General features: G+C 39.8%; 1 protein-coding gene across 2 annotated transcripts in view; it reads right to left on the reverse strand.

Moving 5' to 3' along the window:
* CAPS2 (calcyphosine 2) overlaps positions 1-23,908 on the reverse strand; it is a 780,299-nt gene that overhangs the window by 617,446 nt on the left and 138,945 nt on the right. For both annotated transcript variants that reach the window (XM_086918127.1, XM_086918122.1), the window contains exons 2-3: positions 19,195-19,286; positions 1,034-1,080 (exon numbers count right to left, since the gene is read on the reverse strand). In XM_086918127.1, the coding sequence (XP_086774253.1) occupies positions 1,034-1,080; positions 19,195-19,269 (122 nt within the window). In that variant the 5' untranslated portion in view covers positions 19,270-19,286. The remainder of the gene's footprint in view (positions 1-1,033; positions 1,081-19,194; positions 19,287-23,908) is intronic.

Raw genomic sequence — 23,908 nt, forward strand, 5'->3', positions numbered from 1 at the left:
TAGTGGAATTTGTTTGGTTCTGTTATTCCCAGGGGATCATTCTTGAACTACATCCTAATGAAGTGACAATGGGCAAAGGAACATTTTTTAATGTGTTCCATACCTTGGCATTATAAAGAGAATTCCTAACTTTTAATGGTGCAACCACTGGGCAAACTCTTTACATTCCTCCTACTTTCTCCGCAGATGAAGAAGTCAAATCCCATGATGATTTTCTTTCCTTGTAGTGAAATTTCTGTTGCCACTTCTGGTCAGAAATGCATGGCTGCATGCAAAGAATGGTGGAAAACCAAAGCCCTGAGGAGTTCTGCTTTAGATATGGAGTCCCAGAGGTGAGTCAGGGTACTGGCTGGATTCAACAGTTAAACGCCTTCTGGAAGCCTCCTTAAAAAGGCTACTCCTATCCTCCCCCTGCAGGTCTTAATTGACTGTGTTATGTCAGTACAAAGAATGATCTATCTATTAATTTCAAAATGTCGTGGTTTGCCAGCTCTATGGAAAAAAACCAGTTAAAAGTCACAAGGCCAGAAGAGTTGCTAGGATGAAAGTGTCAATAAAAAATTAAAAGTCCTGCACCTCAGGAGAAAGCAAACTCATCTCATAGATTAACAGATTTGAACTTAAAAAGCGCAAAATAGATTTCAATAGTTAGCAAATAAATCTCTCGCACAGGAAGGACAAGCACCTAGAATGTACAAATGCTAAAGCCACATTCCAGTCACACGACTAACTGAACCTCAAAAGTAGAGACATGGCACAAAATTATGAGGAGATAACCTCAAATGTGGTTAAAAAAATCCTGACCAATCTATATTTTAAAAAAACACAGAGAAAGCCGGTGAAAATTAAAGTGGCAGATACTAAGGGTAAAGACAAAGTAGGAAGGATGTCTGGGTAAAAAAGATAATCTTCATATTAATTGTTTTATATTCTTTATAGTTAGTGAACGTTTTTGAAATACAGACTTTTTCCAATCCACTTAAGAAAGTTCAAATAAGAACAAATCACACCAATGAAGAATACAGATGCTTACTCATCTGGACGAGGGTCATGGGAAGCTTGTGATTCGGATCGCCATCCCTGAAAAACAGAACACGTATAGTTTCAATAAATACTGGAACGAATTGTATGCTTAAAAGTATACATAAAACACAAAACAAATTACATTATTTGTTAGTGTGTTTCGCCTTCAAAGTATCTCACCACTTGTCATACCGGATATGAAATCTACTGATCTGAACATTTTCCTAAAATAGGGGACTAAAAAATGAAAAAAACATGTTCAGTCTTGATTGAGAAATTAAATGGAAAGGTATGCGTCTGTTAACAGGAATGGCTTCGTCCACAAACCTGGCTGCCTATTTAAAGGAACTAAGGTGCTGTGGAGAACTCTATGACTTGAACTAGGTATTTCATAAGGTGCTGTACTTGTCCCAGTCGGATTCAAAGTCATTGTAAAAGCTTCATACACCAATTACCTACAACTAGACATTCACATTTTCATTTTAAGGAGATTGTTAAGCTAATCTAAGTACACCAGGCTTGAGGTCCGGCTTGAATTCGGCTTAATAAATGAAGACATAGGGAGAATGTATGCTACAGTAAAAACCTGGTACTGGCTGAAACAAAATGCAGCCACATCACAAATTAATGACGCCCTATGGACCGAAGTAAACGAGGACAGAAACTCTCCTTTTAATCAATACCTGTGCAAATCCCTCTCAATAAATTGTACAACTGACTTATGGAACAAAAATCTGCTGGATCAGTCTTTCAAACAAGCCATAAACAAAGTAGCTAAAACCCATTCAGCACAAACTGACAAAAATATCTTCAGGTTAAGGTCGCATGCTTGGATGGTGATTAACAATTACAAGTCTCTTGCACCTACGTCATACTTGAACTTGACATTTTCAATTGACGTGAAAAAACAACTAATGGCATTACGTTTTGGAAAATTACTATCCATTGCAGACCAGCCAACCTGGGTGCATTCTGGCCCGAAATCTTGCCGGCTTTGTGATTACTACAAAGAAGACTTCATTCATGTAATTTGCACTTGCAACAAACTGTACAACGAACGAGCCATTTTGCTCAGACAAAGCTTTAATGTGAGAGGCATTAGGTCCTGTAGAGCTGCTATAATTGCGTGCCTAAATCCATCAGACCCACAACTGAATGGTAGACTAATCAAATTCCTCAAAGTTTTCTCAAAGCTTTTGTTGAAAGGGTCAGAATCCAGGTAAAAGAAAAATGGTCAAACATATGGTCATTGAATTTTAACAAAGAAATGTTATGAGTGTCAAGTAGCAACAAAATGGACATTGTTTAATTCTTTTTTAATCTGTTTTGTATAATATAATGCTTTTATATTGTTATGGTTTTAGTTAACTAAACAATAAACATTTACTTACTTACTTACTTACAAGTACACCAGTAGGCTTCAGGAGGACCCAAATGAAGCATGGTGTAATGTTTGCTTCTTTAAGGAAGGAAACGATAACGTTACAAATCTGCCGCGTCCCATTTACAAACCAACGAAACAGGCTTTGGTAGTGTGAGTGGTTAAAAAACCATGATTGAACACCTACTTTATGATGAACTATTATATACCCCTGGTTTAATGTAAGATTCAAGCATTTTTATCAACATATAATGACTGTGTAGCAAACAACAGTGACACTTTGTACGATACCACTGACATTTGGAAAGCATGATGGATGCAGCAGGTTCACTGCAAAGTGCTCAGCAGCGAGACAGTCAAGGTCACGAATTGCGGTATTCATCTGGCTGAGATTAGATTTCCAATCGATGCATTAAAGATTGACCATATAGGAAGTAGGCGACTGTGAACCGGTGCCCACCAAACAGGGACACTATGGATAATCATGGAGGGGGAATAGGGCATATAATCATAGCTCCCAGAATGCGGTGGAGGTCTCTGATCCAAGGACATTGTCCCCTGCTCATGGTAAGTAAATTTCAATATGGGTTATGGCTAATTTAAAAATTTATTAAATTGGTACAATCCTCAGGGAACATTTTTCACTTTTGGCTCTTATTTCTAAAGGATATTTTAGAAACATATTTTTATGCACGAAGCTGCATTATCATGTTGCACAATGTAGCTGTTGCCTCCCATAACAGTCTGGAATACAGCCAGACTACTTTAAACACAAGCAAGAAATCTACAGACTTCAGGATCCCTTTCACATCCGAAATGGATCTGTGATAATACTATCCCATTCTAGAATTTAAAATCTAAACAATAAATCTGCATAAAAATACATCTAAAACGCAGGGATACTGCCCACGTTTGGACAAAGAATACCAGAAGCAAGCACAACAGATTAAAATAAAGAGCAACATGTTCAGGGAAATCTGTCCGTTAAAAAGAAAGCAATTCGGGCCCAGTTACTCAAACTATGTGTATGTCTACTTTTAACTTACAGACACAGATGTCTTGATTAAAGATTGCAGAATCATGCTTTGAATTTTGAATCCATGAATTTACACCGGTGAATCCAATTACTCTCATGGGTATGGTGTAATATTACTTGAGAGTAAATCTGCTCACAAGGGTGGAGGGCGAAAATTAAAGACAGGAATGCCCAGGAAGTTTTGCGCAAGGCTGTGGATATTCATTAACAATTTCTTGGCTAATTCCCACCCTGGAAATGGGAAGGTTACTCCAGTCCAGGGACGGAGTGCATCCATTTTCAAACCTAGGAATAACCAGGAAACACACTGAAAATTGGTGGGGGTGCAGAGGGATTTTCTTCATGAAGGAAAGTTATTTTTCCCCAGGGGAATTAAAAGAAAAACATTAGGAAATGTTTTTTTCCCACAGCTATTCACACAAATCACATTGACAAGAGTTCCAGGAGAATTCCTATGAAAACTGTGGGCGTCGCAGCTTCCAAGTAGTATCCCTAAAAATCTTTGCGCATTTCAAAGTCAGACATTTACTCTAAAACCTAGCTCTAAACTTACTGGAATACATTTCTAAATGTCTTTGTGGATCAGAGCAGCTCACTGCTAAATACACCAAAGGCACACAAGAGAAACATTTCTTTACATATTACTTTACAAATAGGCCTTCGGTCCAGAATAGTAATCACATAGTGTCAGATTCATTTACCTTTGGACCATGTTAAATGCAGTAAGTCACATGCTGCAGTGGACTAACACCAGAAACTGCAAAAATGATGAACAAGTAAATGAGACCTCATGTTTCTCAGAAGGTTTCACAGAAGATAATAGTCACTCTTTAACCAAAATACTTATGTGTCAAGAAAAGACAGCAGCTCGTAAAAGATAATCAGGAAGCTTCTGTGACACGAACTCAAGCGTAAAAACAACAATTGATGGCCGGAATGTTGCACAATGGCAAAACATTCACCCCCAGTCACAGATCTGGGTTTAATCCATCGTTATTTTGCTCACCACACCACCCCAGTTCCGACATGGCCATATGCAAATCAGTCTGACCCGGTGCCTCATGGGAACTGTCCAGCCAGAACTGCCAAGCCATGTCTTTCCTGCACTGGAATCAAGCATCCTAGGACCAGTTTCTGGCTATCAGCCATCAGCCAGGATTTCTTGATTCCAGTGGCATGGACTGTTCCCATGAGGTACAGGGTCAAGGCTGATTTGCATATGGCCATGTCTGAACTGGGATGGTGTGGAGTGCAAGAAACGATGGATTTAGGCCCAGGTCTCTGTACTGGGGTTAATGTATGACATTGTTCTGCATTCGGTCCATCAACTGTTGTTTTTGCATTTGTCACCCCGAGTGGGACGGGTATGCTCAGACGTGAGTCCCGTGCTCTCCACACCACTGGAGTCAAGCTATCCTGGCTGTTGACGGCTGATAGCCAGAAACCAGTCCTAGGATGCTTGATTCCGGTCCAGGGAAGACATGGCTTGGCAGTTGGTGCTGGACTGTTCCCATGAGGCACAGGGTCAAGGCTGATTTGCATATGGCCATGTCTGAACTGGGGTGGTGTGGAGTGCAAAAAAACGATGGATTTAGGCCTAGATCTCTGTACTGGGGTGAATGTATTGTTGTAAATGAATCTAGGACCCTAGTATAAATTTTCCCGATTCATGCTATTATATAGGTATACTTTATCATATCCTTATATAGGCATAGAAATCAGTACGATATTTGGCCTGAGCCTTGCAGCCCAAATACGGCATGGCTACTTCCACTAAGTTCCGAGAATCAACAACGATTTCTTGGAAAAACCCGCCTTCAGCAGCTAGAGACTGCTCCCTGCTTGAATATGGAGTTCTCCAAGAAATCCTAGAGTTTTCAAAGAATTTAGCCTTTGTGTGACGTTATTAAGTCCAATCATGCGTCAAACTCGGCACCTTCAAAGTATAAATATGCGTAGGTTTGCCCGGACAAACACACAGTAGTTTGGAGCAGATCGACTATCTACTTGCCCAACGCCCTGCAGCAGCAAGTGCCGAAGGAAGTCGACCCTCCAGCTGATGCACTGAAAGAGACGCTGTCTTTTCTCTTGCCGAGAAATCCAGCTCCAGTGTTTCCGGGCTACCCTTGCGGGTATCTGGGAAATCGAGTCCTGAGAGAGAGATACAAGGCCTCCTTCATTCTAAAACCAAGGTACGGAGCTGATTAGACCTCTTGGAGAATTCTTGGAATAGATTTCTGGCAGAGAACTACTAAACTTAGGCTACTCCTCACTTACTTCTTCCCTCGTCCTAGACTTAGGTTAGGTACACTGGGGTAGGCATATTTTAGAAGCACCAGTTGAGTACTTTTAGTCATTATTTATTACTGTATGTATTTTATACATTTTATGCACTTTTATGGCTTAGAAACCATATCATGCTTTTACAGTACTACTTTATAATACTGTTCGTATTATATACATTGTACTTTATGACAATTATTACGATTGTAGCAGTACATTTCTTATGCTTGAGAAAGAAGACTGTTCAATAAATACCTTTATTGAAAACGCCCGTCTCTCTATTTTCCCAGCACCTCTGGTCAAACGAAGCATGCACGATTGACTGAGTAAAATAGCTATCTATTGTTTCCTCGACTCTAGAGATTGATTTCTTATTCTTGGCAAACAAAGTTGTCATGTTTATGCGGTTTCAGAAACTAATCCCTTCTTGTTTATTCGAGAAAGTTTCTAGTGACCTCTGAGCTAGCTGGCACTCACAATTAAGTCTAATATATTCGGTAGAGACCTATTCGACCTCAGTCCTACGTCTAAACTACAGTATATATTATTCCAATGCGCAGAGCCTATTGGGAATATAGGAACTCCACTACATGGCGCCCAACATTTGGTAAGGCGATAATTTAACGCTAGATACCAGAGTAACTCAGTCGTGCTTTTCACACAGACCCCTTTTTTTCAGTGAAATACTCCAATAGACGTCTGGAGTGGGTAAAAGGTTAATATCCGCCAAAACTGAGTAGGACGAAAATCCGATGTATTAGTTGTTAGTTTATTCAACGTTAAGAGGACACAGTGTTCCAAAATATTATGCACCTAATCTTTGTTTCCGTGAAACTTGTTCTGCAAACTTTCATTAAACAATGTTGAATAACGGCGACAACAACGCAACCGGTGGAGCTGCAGTAGCTGCGAATCAACCGGCTTTAGACGTTACAGGGTTTAATTAAGAGGACGATAATGCTATAATCATCCCGGCAGATATAAGGAAAACCATAACTATGTAACTTATAGAAAATGGGGTATCATCGAGAGGTGGTAAAGTTATATTTGTCATAGAGGCACCATGAATATCGGCAGACAGAGGTATTCTATTCATGGATTACTTTTCCACAAGCAAATCCAGTAACACAGGAGTTCCACTACTACAAAGCAGAGGTACCTCCAGCGGAATACTTTCCTTTCGAGGACGTTGAAATTCCATTAACTTACCAGGAGCATCAGATCTGGTTTAATGGTGCCCTACAACATCAAAATCACATTACCAGGCTCGGTCCACTAGGTAGACCAGGAGCTACATGGCCGGTACTGGCCAGCTACACACCACATCCTGACATTTACAGAATGACAGGTCCAGAACTGTTAGCTCAGCTGAAACAGTTAATTAAAATACACAGACAATTGATTCAATATGTCATGCGGACTTTAACAGTCCAACCTGCTATAAGGATTCCACAGCACACCCCTCACCAGGGAAACACAAACAAAATTACACCACAGACTATACAATCAGTCATTGGTAAATTACCCGCAAAGAGGGAACAAATTCCGTTCTGGTTAGCTCAAAAAATTACTAAAATAAAGGAAGTATTCCCTGATAGTACACCTCATGAGAAACACAGAATACTGACAATCTGTTTACCAATGGGGATAGCACCACATGTGGAGGACTGTGACACTTGGGGTACAGTCTTTGCTTCAATCTACACAAAAACACATGGTGTACCGTCCATGGCGGGAATACCAGACGTTCTGAGACAGATTCAAAATGAATAAGGTCCAGAAATGGCCTTAAATCTAGGTATGAAATTACTGAAAGATTTCAAACAGGTCTCGGCTATACTATTAGCTAATATTAACGGTGAAGCAGCATCCGTGGCAATCGCCAGAAGTTAAAAGAAACAGATATAACAGACCGTCCATATGAGCTTGCTAGAATTATTGAACAATCTTATGAAGAATTAGGAAGAGATAGTTTGGGTGGAAAACCTGTAAAACCCGAATTAACTGAAAATCCTGAAAAAGTTTATTAAAAATAATCTCACTACTGCTAAAAATAAGTGGGAAAACATTAAACAGACTCTTCGGAGAGAGAAGCGTTCTCAGTCCAGAGGAAGATCTCCCGAAAGGGGAGGTTGGTCTCCTCAACGGGAGCCCTCAAAAGGTATAACCTTAGGAATAGGGATAATTTGAAAAAACCTGACAGATAAAGATAATAATACACGTCCCTCTCGATCTTTTCGGACTTCCTCGCAGAAATAGGAAAGAAGAGGAAGGTCAGAACACAAGGAAGAACGCGTCAAGTCCAAAGAGAAAGAACCCATTCACCAAAGCAAAAAAGCTAAATTTTCCAAAAAGAAGGTAGCAAGCATAAAGATCAGACATGCCGAGGATCTTGAGGACACAATTTAAGAACGGGGAGTGGGCTCAGACTATGCTAGAAAGCACAGCAGAGGTCACCATAGTTCGCAGGATCCTGAAGGATCATCTGGAGACAGTGGACTTGAATAAATCCATTCAAGTTGAATCCGCAGACACCAGGGTTAGTGTACCCCACAAGTTATATGAAGTAACACTCCGGATGGAGAGGGACATAACTAGAAAAATAAGAGCACTCTTTTGAGAGAAGCTCTCTAAGGGCTATGACATTCTTCTAATTGAACAAGACTGGCCACCTGAAATTGTCAGGGAGTGCCCACATGGGGAAGAGATAATTATGCCAGCCTTCTCAAATCACATTCCAATTCATAAAACATACACATATGCCAGAAAATGGGCAGTGGCCCAGGCTCCAGCATTATATAAAAATCATGGATGGGATGAGGACTCTCCTCACCATAAAATCCAGTTAAAAAAAATCAACCTACTGCACAAAGGCAGTATCCAGTTAAGCAAGAAGCTAAAAAACAAGTCAGGGAGATTTTAAATCAACTTGAATACCAAGGGGTGAAAGAAACATGCACCTCGTCAATGAACAATCCTTTGTTTCCTTTCTCCAAACCAGACAATCCATATCATCTAGTATTGGACTACAGACACTTAAACTCTTGTTGCAAAACTTTTGCAGTACAAAATGCACACAGTGCAGCATTGATGAATAACATCATGGGGAAAAAATATAAAACCACATTAGATATTTCAAATGGGTTTTTCTGTCAAAACATTGCACCTGAAAGCAGGCATTTGACCGCTTTCTCAATTATGGGGATACTGCTGCAATTTTGCTGTCTCCCCAAGGATTCAAGAATAGTCCAGGGTTACTTTCAGCCAGGGTAACAGAGTTACTACAAACGTACGATGATGAGGCATTATCCTATGTCGATGACATCTATCTTATAGACGACGACTTGGACGTACACTCGAAAAGAGTGAACACCATAATACTTGGGTTCGCATCTGAAGAGTATAAATTCAATTTAAAAAAATCACGAATTGCCCACCTCAACGTCCTATTTTTAGGCTAAGAGTTATCAAGTGAAGGCAAAAGCCTGGCAGCTAACTTTCTAGAGAAATGTGCGCTGCTACAACCTCCAAAGACGCTGAAAAACTTACAGTCAATTCTAGGTTTCCTGAATTTTGGAAGAACTTCTGAATTACGCAGAAAGGGTTAAACCTCTCTACGAATTAATCAAACCTGATTTCAAACCAACTAATTGAACTCAAACACACACAGATATTCTGCGTTCAGTCCAAACAGACATGTTAGTAAAAACACAATTACAGACACGCGAAAACATGCGCAACCTTGTGATCCGAATCATCCCAGGGAGATGCGGATTCACGTACCTGACCTTTACTGAGGGAGAAACGGTACCAATTGCTTACAAATCACACTTGTACACACAAGCAGAAATGAAATTCACTTCTACTGAGAAAATTCTGACAGCAGTTAAAACTGCAGTAGCAAAGGAGAGAGCCCTCGCGCAGGGTAAACGCATAATGATCGTTACACCTCTACCTGCCTTAGAGGCAGTGACAAAAGCGAGCATTCCGAATGCAAAAGCTGTACATCCAAGATGGATACAATGGGTTAACTCTCTTGCTGCAATAGACGTAGAATATGTGTTTGACCCATATTTGAAAACACAAGAATTTCTCCAATACGAACACGAATGTCCTCTGCCAACCGAGATTCTGCCTCTAGAACATTACGGATGTATAATATATACAGACGGATCAGCACAACCCCAATTGAGGGTAAACAAGCCCATAGTGCTGCATGCGCGATTGTTAAAGGTCGCTGGCGCGAAGGCAAATTTAGACCTATGGTCACAAAAACTCAATCACTCGGAGACTGTACAGCTCAGCGAGCTGAACTACAGGCTTTTAAGATGGCGCTTGGAAATACCAATCGCGAATTCCCCACACTCACAGTGTGCGATTCGTATTTCTGCGTTGAATCTTACAACAAAAATGTGCAGAACTGGGTTAAAAACGGCTTCAAAAATTCAACAGGTGGCAAAATTAAGCATAAAGAACTACAAAAGACTAACGTGATTCATACACTGAGTCATCAGCGTGATGGCGTTCACGTTGCAGGGAATTCATTGGCTGATGAAGCCGCGAAGGCAGCTGTGCAAACGGCTTCCGTAGCTACAATCGCTCGCTCAAAAAGAGTAATAGACGGTGAAACGTTATTAGCAGTAAAAGCCTCAATGGAAGGTAATCATGCAGCGTTACCTTTAAACTATCCACTCACGTATACATAAATAATTGATGCAAACTCGGTTCCTTTTGCTCAAATCCCTGGAGTGGGGGACAGAGTAATTCCAAACAGGAAGCGGAGAGCTTACTTGGTTCAAGAAGCACATATGGGAGAGGGTCTGACACATCAAGGGATTTTGAAATCTCTAATAGAATTAGAAGAGATGTACTGGGGGCCAGGAATGAGTGTCCAAGTTTACAAATTTGGAATAAACTGTGACACCTGTTACAGATATCATAGCTTTGACAACCACCAGATACCCGACTACAGTGTAGCCAGCCCAGTACAGATACCTTTGTTAGACAGCATTAGACTATCTACACGCAGACGTCACCATGAACAGATGCGATCCCACAACTACTAGGACAAGATTTATTTGGATATGGCCCCAGCGCTCGGCTGACGCCAGAACTGTTATAAAGGATTTGCGAGTCTTTATCGGCACATACGCAATCGGCATGCTACATTCTGACCAGGGAACTGCGTTTAGCTATCGAGCTTACAAGGAGGCTATGGTCAGCTTGGGCGTTGCATTGCGGTATTGTAGTCCCTTCCATTCTGAGGGTAATGCGATAGTGGAAAGAAAAAACCGTGACATAAAGCAATCCATAACAGCTAAGGTATTAGGTTCAGGTGATGGGTGGGTCAAACATCTAGTGTCCAACGTAGTCTTAACAATCTGCCAAGAAATTCTCTGGTGGAGAATCACTCCATATGAATTACTGTTTGGTACTAGAATGATAATCGAAGACCTCGATTGTCAAACTTCAGTGGTGGAACAAAAACCCTTTGATGTCAAAGATCTTTTGGCTGTTTTACAGGACTTAAATGAAACAAGAAGAAGTCTGAGTAACACGATACAAAAGCCAACTGCCACTGAAGAAAAACCACCTGTCCCAGCAAGACCTGTCTGGATTCCAAAGATTGGGGATCTAGTCAGGGAAAAGATAGCGGTGAAGAAGGAATTTGAGCCTTCTCACAGAAAAGCAGTACCTGTCTTGGCAATCCAAGGAACAAGATCCATAGTACTACCGCCCCTTGCTGGTAAAAGGGAGAACAGAGTAGTCGGCCAAGTGGACTCCCAAGATGTAGCAGAAGACCAAATCTTGCTACTATCCAAGAAGTTCAAACTGATAAACCTGCAGTAAGAAAAGAAGGACTATGCAACAAAGCAATGGAACTTGTGCCTCTTGAGACCCAAATAACAGTTCGTCAAGAAACACCTGTCTACAATGATGTAGCCTCTGACTATACCAATATGACAAAGGAAGAAGCAACTCCAAAGATTAATAAAAATCCTGATGCAATTCCAACAATTGACAGAACTGCCTCTGGCTATTTCATCAACTTTTATACATTTTCTGAGGATCCCAGTGAACCCGAAGAAACGCCAGCAAATAAAACTCTCAAAGAAAAAACAACAGAACTCTTTCATCAACTTGAAAAAATATATCTGGTTTCACCATGGATTGAATTTTGGATTGGTTTAGGTGTATTTTTCCTCCTGCTCTGGCTAATTTTAGTTTTAAGCTTGGGACAAATGATAGATGGAATATACAGTACAATAGACACAGACTGTCATCAGTAAATATCACAGCCGTTCCTATACCTGGTGGTATAGCATGGGACAGAACGGATTATGACATCTATGGCCCGGTAGAAATGCTGAAAATTGCAAACCAGTTCAAGGGTTTTTTTAAGTGACTTTGTTTCACCCAGCGCATTTTCTGATGATTGGGACTTTGAGACTTAATAATATGATGTCAGATTTAGAAATGTCTGCAAAATTTACTGAACATGACTATTTAGAAAGGTCATCAGATTATGAACAAATGTATTGTTTTAATCATTATGGTCACCACTATTTGCACAAATCTGCAAGTCCTAGGAATGTTTTGACATATAATCAATGGGAACATTGTCCAACGCCACCGAAAGGCAACTCAAAAACATTTCATAAAAAGTTTTCGTACTTCTCAGGGTTTAATGTTACAAATCCAGAAACGTTTTATTTCAAAAATTTAAATAAGACGGGAATGAAAACAATGCTGACCAATACTAAACAAATTTATTCTGCAGATTTTTATGCTCAGCTGTCTACATTAGGTTTCGACTTTTGGAAAGACAACATTGAGACAAAAATCTGTCTGGGGCACGAAAGACTGGCAGGTACAAGGTTTAGAAGCCTTGTTCAGAGCCTGCATTATACCAGAACAAATGATGTTTTTAAATGACACTGTTCAGACTTCTTGTCTTGGCCTGGCTAAGATAAAAGATTTAAATAAACCGTCTTTACCTTAACCCACTTCTGAGAGTAATGATGCTACAGAAAAGTAGGTAGACGTACCATACATTTTAACACAAAACAGAACTAATCCTGATTGGAAAAATTGGTTAATCTGGCCCACAGACACCAATAACTGTCAAGATAGAATCCTGAACAAAACACAGGGGTTAAAACTGAACAGGCCACATCCAAGATACTCCCAGAGACAACATACAGGGATAGTAACAACATACAGTGTAGGAAAACTATGCCTTGAGTGGGTAAAGACATCCACACTTCCGGAAATCAAACAACACTTATCTTTACTTAAAGAAGGCAATGATTTGCGCGATTTCTTAATAGGGCCTCGCAAACCACAGCAAAAAACGTTTCATATACGCCGGTATATACGCTGCGTACAACGAAGCTTGGAAACTAACGCAAATGGAAACTGCAAAAAGAATACGAGAAATTGATCGTATTAATTTAGAGAAAGCTCTCTCTGTAGTGGACAATGGGTTAATGACTGTCCTCCAGGAAATATTAATTGGAAAGCATTGTATCCTCTGCAATTGACATAATGGAACAGCACTTGCTAATGTTACAACATGGCCAGTCTCAATTACGTTCTATAATGCAGTTGGGCTGGACGTTGCAAAATCTTCGTTCAGGCTACGTGCCATGGCATCTAATCAACACAACGTCATTGTTTGCTGTATTTAACCTTACAGATAAACAAATCTCTTAGGCACAAAGAGGAGCAGACTATACGGTGCAGAGCATTGAAAAACTGGAAAGATTACCATTGACAGTTTCTGAGAAACCGGTCATTGAATGGCTAATTCATGGCACCATCATGATACCAGTGACGATATTCCAATTTCAGTATTGTCTACAGCATATACCAGCAGGCCTGTATGAAAGGTTGAGTAAAGAGTACATTAAGTCGGCATGGACTTTACCTTACACACACACACAAATGTTGGAACAAGGGAAAAGAGGTATTCCTTAGTGGTAAAAATTGTAAGAACTCACTAAGTGGTACACTTTTGTGCAGAGGTATTAATTTACATGGAGCCTGCGACGGTTCTGCAAATAACCTCTCTTTCCACCTGCACGGTACACCCTCCACAGTGATAGAACCCATTTTCAGGCAGCTATCCAATGGCAGTTACGTTATGTTGAATAATCACAGCTGCTGTGGCATGTTGCCAGGAAAACTTTATCTCATTAGTGTGTCGTACATGGTCACTTTTTGTATGCAAGTATTGTATTTAACGCACAAGACAGACAGTGGGACGGCATTATGGCCCTCACTGAATATCTCTTCTATACGAATTGATACTTTAAGCAGAATAAAAGCCATTCTTTTGCAAAAATCTGTGCCACTGACCTTGTGTAAAGAAACGTATGATCTGCAAGTTGCGAGGACATCTGCATAGATACATGCATTACTATCAACAAACTGCCCAGTACATTTCACAGAAATGTTATGTCAAATCTTAAACATGTCTGATACCAGTGGCATCGCACATGTATTTAAGACGATTTTTTCGGGACTGTTAACACCATTAGAAGCAGTCCCCTGCATTTTTCCAAACTTCGTGCACTCTGTGTTTGGCGGTCTGCATCTCATCTTGGGACTCGTAGCAGGAATTCTATTTTTATTCCTTCTGCTCCGATATGGCAAGTCCGATAACAGACAATACCCAGACTACCATGGAAGGGACCCTCCTTGCCATGATGTATCGTGAGAGACTTACACAGATTCTTGGCTTGGCTCGTTTAAGAGATCTGAACACAACCTGGTTTCTTTCACTCAGACCAATCTGGCAAGATTGCATCTTACCTGTTCTACGATGCCTGCTTTGCGGAGAGGAATGCGTGTTGGACATTTGTCTTACACTACCATCAGTCCTGCCATCGGATGTCGACGCCTTGCTAGGTCCGGTAACGACTCATGCATCGTGTTGTCCCCAACAGCTACCAATCCTGATGACGGCATTCAATGAGGTCTCACCAGTAAGTCTAACTGAGGGGGCGATACGAGAATCAACAGGCACACAGGTACCATCTGATATGAACACTGCTAATGCGGCACCTGGTGCTGACGGCAATGCTTCTCATCTGTGCACATTTGATCTGCTTGATCAAGTAGTTCCACTTTCACCTACTATGGTAGACGATTACCTTGCCAGCATAGACGATCTGATGTTTTCTCCTGACACCGAGAATAACCTGATTCATGCACACAGCGTTCCCTGAACTCTGAAATTCAGCCTTCGCTTTTTCAAAACTAAGACTTCTAACTTTGGAACTCAATTTTTTCACAACCAATTGAATTTTTTCTCTCCAAAACATTGAACTTTTTGGCACAAACAAATCTGGTTAAAGTAGAACTATTCTTAGAGAACAAGAAATTCTTTTTGAACACTTCCTAGAGAAAATATTTGGCCTTGTCCTCAATACTACAACTATTGATAGGCTATGTCATGATATGAAATGGTCTCAACCTTTTTTCTGTATTTCAGAGCCATTTTCATAAATGTGATTATATGATTCATTCAGTTTGCATTTTATGTACAATACTTTATGCTTTGAATGTCATCACTTCCTTAAATGCGTACTGTAGAAATGCTCATTTTCTCGTGTACAACTAGTTCAAATGCATCTTCATGTATTTTGGGATGGGATTGTAAACACTAGCTTTAGATATGTTCAGTTCTTATACGTTTAGCTTTATTGAACTTAAGATCATGGAGTGGGTGTTGTAAATGAATCTAGAACCCTAGTGTAAATGTTCCCGATTCATGCCCTTATATAGGTATACTTTATCATATCCTTATATAGGCATAGAAATCAGTACCATATTTGAGCCTTGCAGCCCAAATACGGCATGGCTACTTCCACTAAGTTCCGAGAATCAACAACAATTTCTCGGAAAAACCCGCTTTCAGCAGCTAGGGGCTTCCCCCTGCTTGAATATTGAGTTCTCCAAGAAATCCTGGAGTTTTCAAAGAATTTAGACTTTGAGTGACCAATCATGCGTCAAACTCGGCACCTTCAAAGTATAAATATGCCTAGGTTTGCCCGGACAAACACACAGTGGTTTGGAGCAGATCGACTATCTACTTGCCCGACGCCCTGCAGCAGCAAGTGCTGAAGGAAGCCGACCCTCCAGCTGACGCACTGAAAGAAACGCTGTCTTTTCTCTTGCCGAGAAATCCAGCTCCAGTGTTTCCGGGCTACCCTTGCGGGTATCTGGGAAATCGAGTCCTGAGAGAGAGATACAAGATCTCTTTCATTCTAAAACCAAGGTACGGAGACGATTAGACCTCTTAGAGAATTCTTGGAATAGATTCCTGGCAGAGAACTACGAAACCTAGGCTACTCCTCACTTACTTCTTCCCTCGTCCTAGACTTAGGTTAGGTACACCGGGGTAGGCGTATTTTAGAAGCACCAGTTGAGTACTTTTAGTCATTATTTATTACTGTATGTATTTTATACATTTTATGCACTTTTATGGCTTAGTAACCATATCATGCTTTTACAGTACTACTTTATAATACTGTTAGTATTATATACATTGTACTTTATAATACTGTTAGTATTATATACATTGTACTTTATAAGAATTATTACGATTGTAGCAGTAAATTTCTTAAGCTTGAGAAAGAAGACTGTTCAATAAATACTTTTATTGAAAACGCCTCTCTCTCTATTTTCTCAGCACCTCTGGTGAAACGAAGCATGCATGATTGACTGAGATTGACTGAGTAAAATAGCCATCTATTGTTTCCGCGACTCTAGAGATTGATTTCTTATTCTTTGGAAACAAAGTTGTCATGTTTATGCGGTTTTCAGAAACTAATCCCTTCTTGTTTATTCGAGAAAGTTTCTAGTGACCTCTGAGTTAGCTGGCACCCACTATTAAGTCCAATATATTCGGTAGAGACCTAGTTGACCTCAGTCCTACGTCTAAACTACAGTATATATTATTCCAATGCCCAGAGCCTATTGGGAATATAGGAACAACACTACAGTATGACATTGTTCTGCATTCTGTCCATCAACTGTTGTTTTTGCATATGTCATCCCGAGTGGGACGGGTATGCTCAGACGCGAGTCCCATGCTCTCCACACCACGGGAGTGAAGCTATCCTGGCTGATGAGGGCTGATAGCCAGAAACCGGTCCTAGGATGCATGATTCCGGTCCAGGGAAGACATGGCTTGGCAGTTCGGGCTGGACTGTTCCCATGAGGCACAGGTTCAAGGCTGATTTGCATATGGCCATGTCTGAACTGGGGTGGTGTGGAGTGCAAAAAAACGATGGATTTATGCCCAGATCTCTGTACTGGGGTGAATGTATGACATTGCTCTGCATTCTGTCCATCAACTGTTGTTTTTGCATTTGTCACCCCGAGTAGGACGGGTATGCTCAGACGTGAGTCCCGTGCTCTCCACACCACTGGAGTCAAGCTATCCTAGCTGATGATGGCTGATAGCCAGAAACCGGTCCTAGGATGCTTGATTTCGGTCCAGGGAAGACATGGCTTGGCAGTTCAGGCTGGACTGCTCCCATGAGGCACAGGGTCAAGGCTGATTTGCACATGGCCATGTGCTACAACAGGGGGATTTAGGGCTGTTAATGATTAATGGGGTCAAGGAGATAAGATCAAGAATAATTGTCTGATTAGGGGATTACAGAGTTGGACATTTCTTTTGTGTTTATATCTCCAATTGACAGCCAATACTGTACTGTAAACTGCAACTGACATATGTTTAATAAAAAGATGTATATACAAAGAAATAATAATGCATTCAGGTTTTCTTTGCAACCACTGTATTTTAGGGAGAACGGTTGATGAGAAGTTGCAAGGGGACAACTATCGTCACATTTTGTGGAACAGACTATCAAATTTAGGCCTTTCAAATAAACATTGTTAAACATCATGCTAGGAACATGGGGGATTCTTTGAATGCTGTGGATGAGGAGATAGAGAGAAGCCTTCAAGGCAGAAGTGGTATGAAGACTGAGGCAAGTTTTATGTTAAAGGAAGATAAACAACCACATCACAGAAGTAACCTTAAGAGGAACGATACTGTTGGTTGCAGTTGTGTCGAAAAGGGCTCATTTACAATACTGTTTTGGGTATTCTGTTTACATTGTAAAACACATTTGTTTAGTACCAAGATCTAAGCTGCAAAATTGTGACTGCAGAAACTATTAGCAAAAGAACAGTCACAGTGGAAGAATGCTATTAACAGATCTGTGGTCTAACTCATTCAGAACGTTCTCATAATCCAAAAGATACCATGGTAAAACAGGTTAACTAATGCAAATAAATTCTGAACCATGGGATTATATCGGACAGTAAAATAGAATACTGAAATCTCCATTTTGCTACTAAGATGTACTGACTCTTGCTCATCCTAGAGAGGGTCTGTGCATCATTGGTGGGGGGGAAATGAATCTGGCATAATCACAGTTATCTGAATATTTAACGAGCTCCCGGATAACGATAGGTTCAATAGTATAGTCTCTGTTTTTATTTCTATTATGGAATGGGCACAAAGTATTTACAAATGTTTTGGTAGCAACTGAGAAAATAAAAGTGCTATGGTCTCAAGGATTCCAGGAAAAAGAAAGAACGTAGCAACAAGTGTGCACTGAGGAACCTAATTTAAACAGTCATTTTATTTACTTGGCGTACAAACTGCGACATCCAATTAAACCATCTTAATTTCCGCTATTTACAAGTATCTAAAACATATTTATGCTATTTGTGCATACTGCCTTTCGGCTATATTGAAATGAAGATCTTAAACTTAGAATCCTATTTAGAGGGAAATCATGTATATAGTTTTTTTTCACTCTGTATCCTTGTTACATATATTTGAAAGACTAGAATTGTGGAATATACGAACTTTGAAATTGACGATTTTCTTAATAATAGTATGCTTACTCACAAAACTGTACTACCACAAATCAGTCTTCTGTGGTCATTCTATGATTCTGCAACATCTTCTACTGTACGTGTCCATAAAGGTCATACATATAGTACTTTGGATATGCTTCACATCTGGGGTCTGAATTAATTTTAATGTATTACTCTGCTCCAGAAACATATTAAAAATCAGTTCTGAAAGATTTGTCTGAGCACGTCTTAAGGCGCCCCTCCACATGTGCTCTCAAACTGACCATCGAGAATCTACTCCAAATGACTATTACATATAAAGTTTAAAGCAGCAGCATAGTGCTTCTTTTTACTGGCACCCAACAGTTTATCTATGGATTATATAGCACCTCTAGTTTGAATATTCAAGACAAATGCTCCATTTGGAAAGCCAAAAAACGGTCTATTTAGAATCAGGAGAAATGGTTCAGTCTATACAAAGCGTTCACTTAGTTTACAAGGCACAAATTAAAGACTTGGCATATGCAACACAAAGTGAGAGCTAAAGCAAAACACGCTTGAATTTACAGTTTACTGCACCTACCTTGACAGACTTCTTCCCTGCAAACTGAGCTTGCCCTCTAGGAGTTGCTGCTGTGCCCTTGATCTCCAAATCCATTATTGTAGGATTATAATCTTGAAAAGAAAAAATTACCCCAATGATCATTACATTTCCTATTTAAGCTTTTATTATCAATACATATAAATAATGGATGTGCCCAAAGGTAAACAATATCTATGTTATTAAAAGAAGAAAAAGGAAAGTTAGAAGTGGAGATTTCAAATATATGCGCCAACACAATCGCAAATATAATCTGGGAGAATGCAAATTAATCTATGTATAAACACAATTTATGCAATAAGTGTTACATTGGGTGTCTGCCTTGCACTAAGTGAGACATGGCGAAAAACAGATTAATTGTCAGTGGCATTTACCACTGTTGACATGTGTAGGCCCCAACGGGGGTTAGTAGTCCAAGACAAAGGTGAATCAATGCAGGAGCCTACTGTGAAAGTGTAAAATGGTCTCAAGCAGTCTGTCTACTATTCCGAATCTGACTTTTACAATCAGTAGAAATCTCTTATTTAATGTTGTATCTCAGGGGATTGGTCGAGTATAGCCATCATCATCTTGTGCTCGTTTGATCTTGAGGCTTGCTGTCCTTACAGATCTTTGTACAGAAAGAACCCCTAGACGCAGGCAATCAAACTAGAAAGATGAGTGGCCTGTAATATACGAAGGTCTAGGTGAGGCACACAAGTGCAGTCAATTCAGGGACCACAAAAAGCATGGTTTCCATTTGTGAATGTATGTCCTGTGCATTATGTTCAAACCTATATAACCAACTTGCGCATGGATCCACAAGGTAAATCAGTAAGCATAGGATTTATATTTGACAAAATCTTCGAGCAGTTCACAGTGTTAAACGAATGAGTTTCTTAAATGCTGAGGATTTCGCCCTCTCATAGAGCATCCCCTTCCCGTGTGTGTATTATTATTTTTTTATGTTTGGGGTCGTTCTGCTTAAACCTTCACTACTTTTTTACAACCGGTTAATAATTCCAAAGAAAGGTTTATGGATTCCCCTGGAAGAAAAAGGTTTTTTTTTGGGGGGGGGGGGGGGGGGGGTATGGGACCAATGTGCTGTGTTAAGCTCTTTTTCTAAAGATGACATCAACAAAAGGTTTGCTCTGCTAAGATCACACACTTTCCAGATTTCAGGGAGAGTAGTAAATTATTCTTTTATCAGTAAGTAAATAAGTACATAGATTTTAGGGTTTAGTTAATTAAAACCTTAACAATTTGAGCACAATTACACATAGAACAATTATCATTTAATAACACCTCTGTGTAAAACACCGTTTTAAAATCATTGCAAAACATAGTGCATCCAGTTATCTTCTAAGATTCGGATTAAGGTCGGATTAAAATGTTAACCTATTAACATGTGCCTAAAGACAGATCTTCTTGAGCTGCCCTCAAAATCCTGTTACTATAGTTCCTTTAAACGCTGAATGTTCTTCTAGTCCAGAGTGCCTTGGTTGTCATTCTTTTTTCTGGAGTTGTTCTTCCCCTTTCTTTCTTAAAGTATTTCCTGATGTGTTGTTCTAACCATGAGATCATGCAATTTTAAATATTTTATTAGTTGGCAATTCAGCTGCGAGTCTGATGGGTCCAAAGTTTGTACAATTGCTGCTCTACAATCCTGGTCCCTTAAGCAAGAAAAACCTTTTTTCAATAAAGTGACACATGCTTTCTATAAGTGTGGGCAAATGCAGATTAGAAGAATAAAAGCCTCTTTGGGTCCACTGTACAGTCTACATACTATGGACCCGCTATAATTCCAAGATGGTTTATCGGCAAGTGATGGTAGTTGACCAAAGCGGATTGCCATCTGGTGTTTTTTAGTTCTAGTTGAAAAGGTGAGGCCTAGATAGGTTGCCAGTTAAACACATTTGTAATTTTTGATCACTATCCAACTATGAGATCTAAAATTTAAGGTATTCTTTTCCAGTAGTATACAAAGAAGTTTTGCAACTTTTTTAGTATACATTTAAATGTTTCAAAGTAAAGGTTTTTGTTCCAGAGCTCTACAGAGTTGATTAATGCTAATGCATTGAACAGATCCTGGTTATATGTTAATTTTTTTTTACTGTTTTTAACTTCTTCCCATAGAGCCTCATTGATTGAGCTATGAACCAAATTTTGTTTTATTTTATACCAGTACTTTATTATAGAGTACAATTTACCTACGGTTTCATTAGTCAGGCCAAATTCTAGACGTACCTGCGATGGTGAGGCAGACTTAGGCAGTTGGAAAAAACGTTTATACGTTGTAACCAGAAACGTATTTAAAAGTGCAGAATCTTTTCCGTACTGGATGACACTCGCATAGGATATTGTCGGTAAAAATGTTGCCGCTATTACCGCAAGCAGTGGCTTATATAATGGTCCATTTAATTTTTTGGCCAGTGTGGTAAATGAGAATAATAGTACACCTGATTTTTGCGACATGTAATTTCTTTGCACTTGATACGCGAGTCTGCTGTCGATGTAAACTCCCAGGTACTTTAGCTGGTCACTTCTTCTAACGCCTTCCAGTTTAATCAGATATTCAATGGGGGAGTTGGACGATTACAAATCTGCATGGTTTTCGATGTGCTAATTTCAAAGTTATTGGAGATATCGTGGTGGTATCGGTTTGATAAGTTTTATGCCCCATGTTACAAATTGCTAGCATATTCCAGAAGGCATTGCTCTATTTCTTCTGTTTGCCCGGGTGTGCGGGTACATTCCTTGTGTTTTGGTCATCCGTTGGGAGGAACTCTACTGTTAAGAGATTTGACGATGCTAAATATTTTAGTGCTGGAATTTCTGCTGTTAGTTTTAAAATGTTCCCCCTATTTAGTACGTTGTGTCGGCCCTGCGAATCGTAATATGGTTTTAGTAATAATTTATATATTACTTGTTGTTGAATAATTAAGTGTTCCTGTTTTTCATGTGAATGCGGAACGACTTCTCCAAAGTTTTGCATTTTGACATTTTTAATGGCGCTCTTCTGATTCCATACTTTCCTTTGTTTGGACAGTATGATTCCAGGGCAGCTTCAGTGTGTCAGCTTCTAATTTCCCTGAATAGTCGGGGACCGCTCTTATTGCCTTATTGTGCATCTGGTGTCACTCTTGTATGTTTTTGGTGGACTACCCAGGATAGTAGGTCCTGCAGCACAAAAGTCCTGGGGGATGGTGCAGGTAGCTCCTTGTCTGTTTCCCAGTGCATCGTCTTTTTTTGGAGGATGTCGCTCGGTTGCTCCTTTTTCCATTCTGCATACTGTTATTTTACTGAAGAGTGTTTCCCGGTTTCCGTCAGCTGTGATCTCTCCAGATAGTATTTAGTTAGTATCCTTTACTACTGTTTGGGCGACATTTGTCACAATGTTTTTTTTGTCTGAATATTCAGATCTTCTAGTTGTGGGAGATCCCTTCCTTGTCTTTGCAATAAATATGCATTTTCTGGTGTGTTTAACTCCATATTGGTTTGTTTTGAATTATTCGAGGAGTCATATTTGGGTCTACCATTCAGAAGTTATTCAAATATAGGATCTGTTTCCAGTGTCAACAGTTTTGCTCTGTAGGATGATCCAATGTTGGTTTTACCACTGAGGATTGCTCAGTCAGCCCTTTTTGAGTCACCTTGTATTGGGGTTACTTACTTCTTCCTTTCTCTGCAAGGAATAAAGGGGTGCCATTGTTGCTCTATATAGACGTTTAACAAGTTGTCTGGCTTGACAAATGAGCTGTTGGCCTGATTGTCCTTTTTATGAGAAGAATTTGTTCTAACATTGCTGGAAGGAAACTTAATTCATAAATTATGGGACCACATGGGCAAGTTTCTTATGGAGGTGAATGAACTGATTGTGCTCCTATTATTGGATCAGTTAATTTTTCTAGCCTGGTGTTTATTTCTGCAATGTAAGAAGCTGTGACATTCATTAGTTCAATCTGAATGTCTAGTTTATCAGATTGCATAGAGTTCCTCAGTCGAGAATTGTGGCGTATGAAGTAATGTATTGAAAATGTCACTCTGACTACACCGTTCACTATCCTGCTGCTGGTATATATTTTTTTAGATCCAATAAGTGGAAGCTCCTTCATGATTCAGAACTGGTGAATTATCAGATTGCTCATGAGGAGTGGTGTCGAGGAAGTGTCGGGCTGACTTGCGGTTTTGTCTTTCTTAAACAATCATCAGAGTCCCTACCACATTCACAGCGAGCGTATCAGGATCTGCTTTTCTACTATTTTCTTTATTACTCACCAGCTGCAATGACGTTTTGCCTGTAACTTTGAAATGGTCCTCGTTGGCGAAAGGGTGAGTGATCTCAACCATGTGTTTTCAAAATTGCGTTGCAAAAAATTGTTAGGGACCATCAGGTTCCCTAAATATGTCTGATTTTAAAATCGTTCTCGGGGTGGAGTGAGGAGGGTTTAACTTTTCCTCTGTATTTGAGATCAATTCGGAGTTTGAGTTTTCATTTATATCCTCTTTATCTTCATAAAGCATCTGATCTTCCAAGGAGGCTCTACCGATTGTTTCTGCTGTAGTTGCTTGAACTAATTCTAGGACTGAGGCTAGAGGGTATCACCGACCTATTTGATTTTTTTTTGTGTATCAAAGCTTCTATAGTTGTTTTTAAAGTTCGTTCACTGATGCTTGTTAGCGTAGTTCCTTCTATTTTTAAGCTGTTGGGTGAGGT

The sequence above is a fragment of the Lissotriton vulgaris genome, chromosome 1_1 (genome assembly GCF_964263255.1).
Source record: "Lissotriton vulgaris chromosome 1_1, aLisVul1.2, whole genome shotgun sequence".
Taxonomy (NCBI): Eukaryota; Metazoa; Chordata; class Amphibia; order Caudata; family Salamandridae; genus Lissotriton; species Lissotriton vulgaris.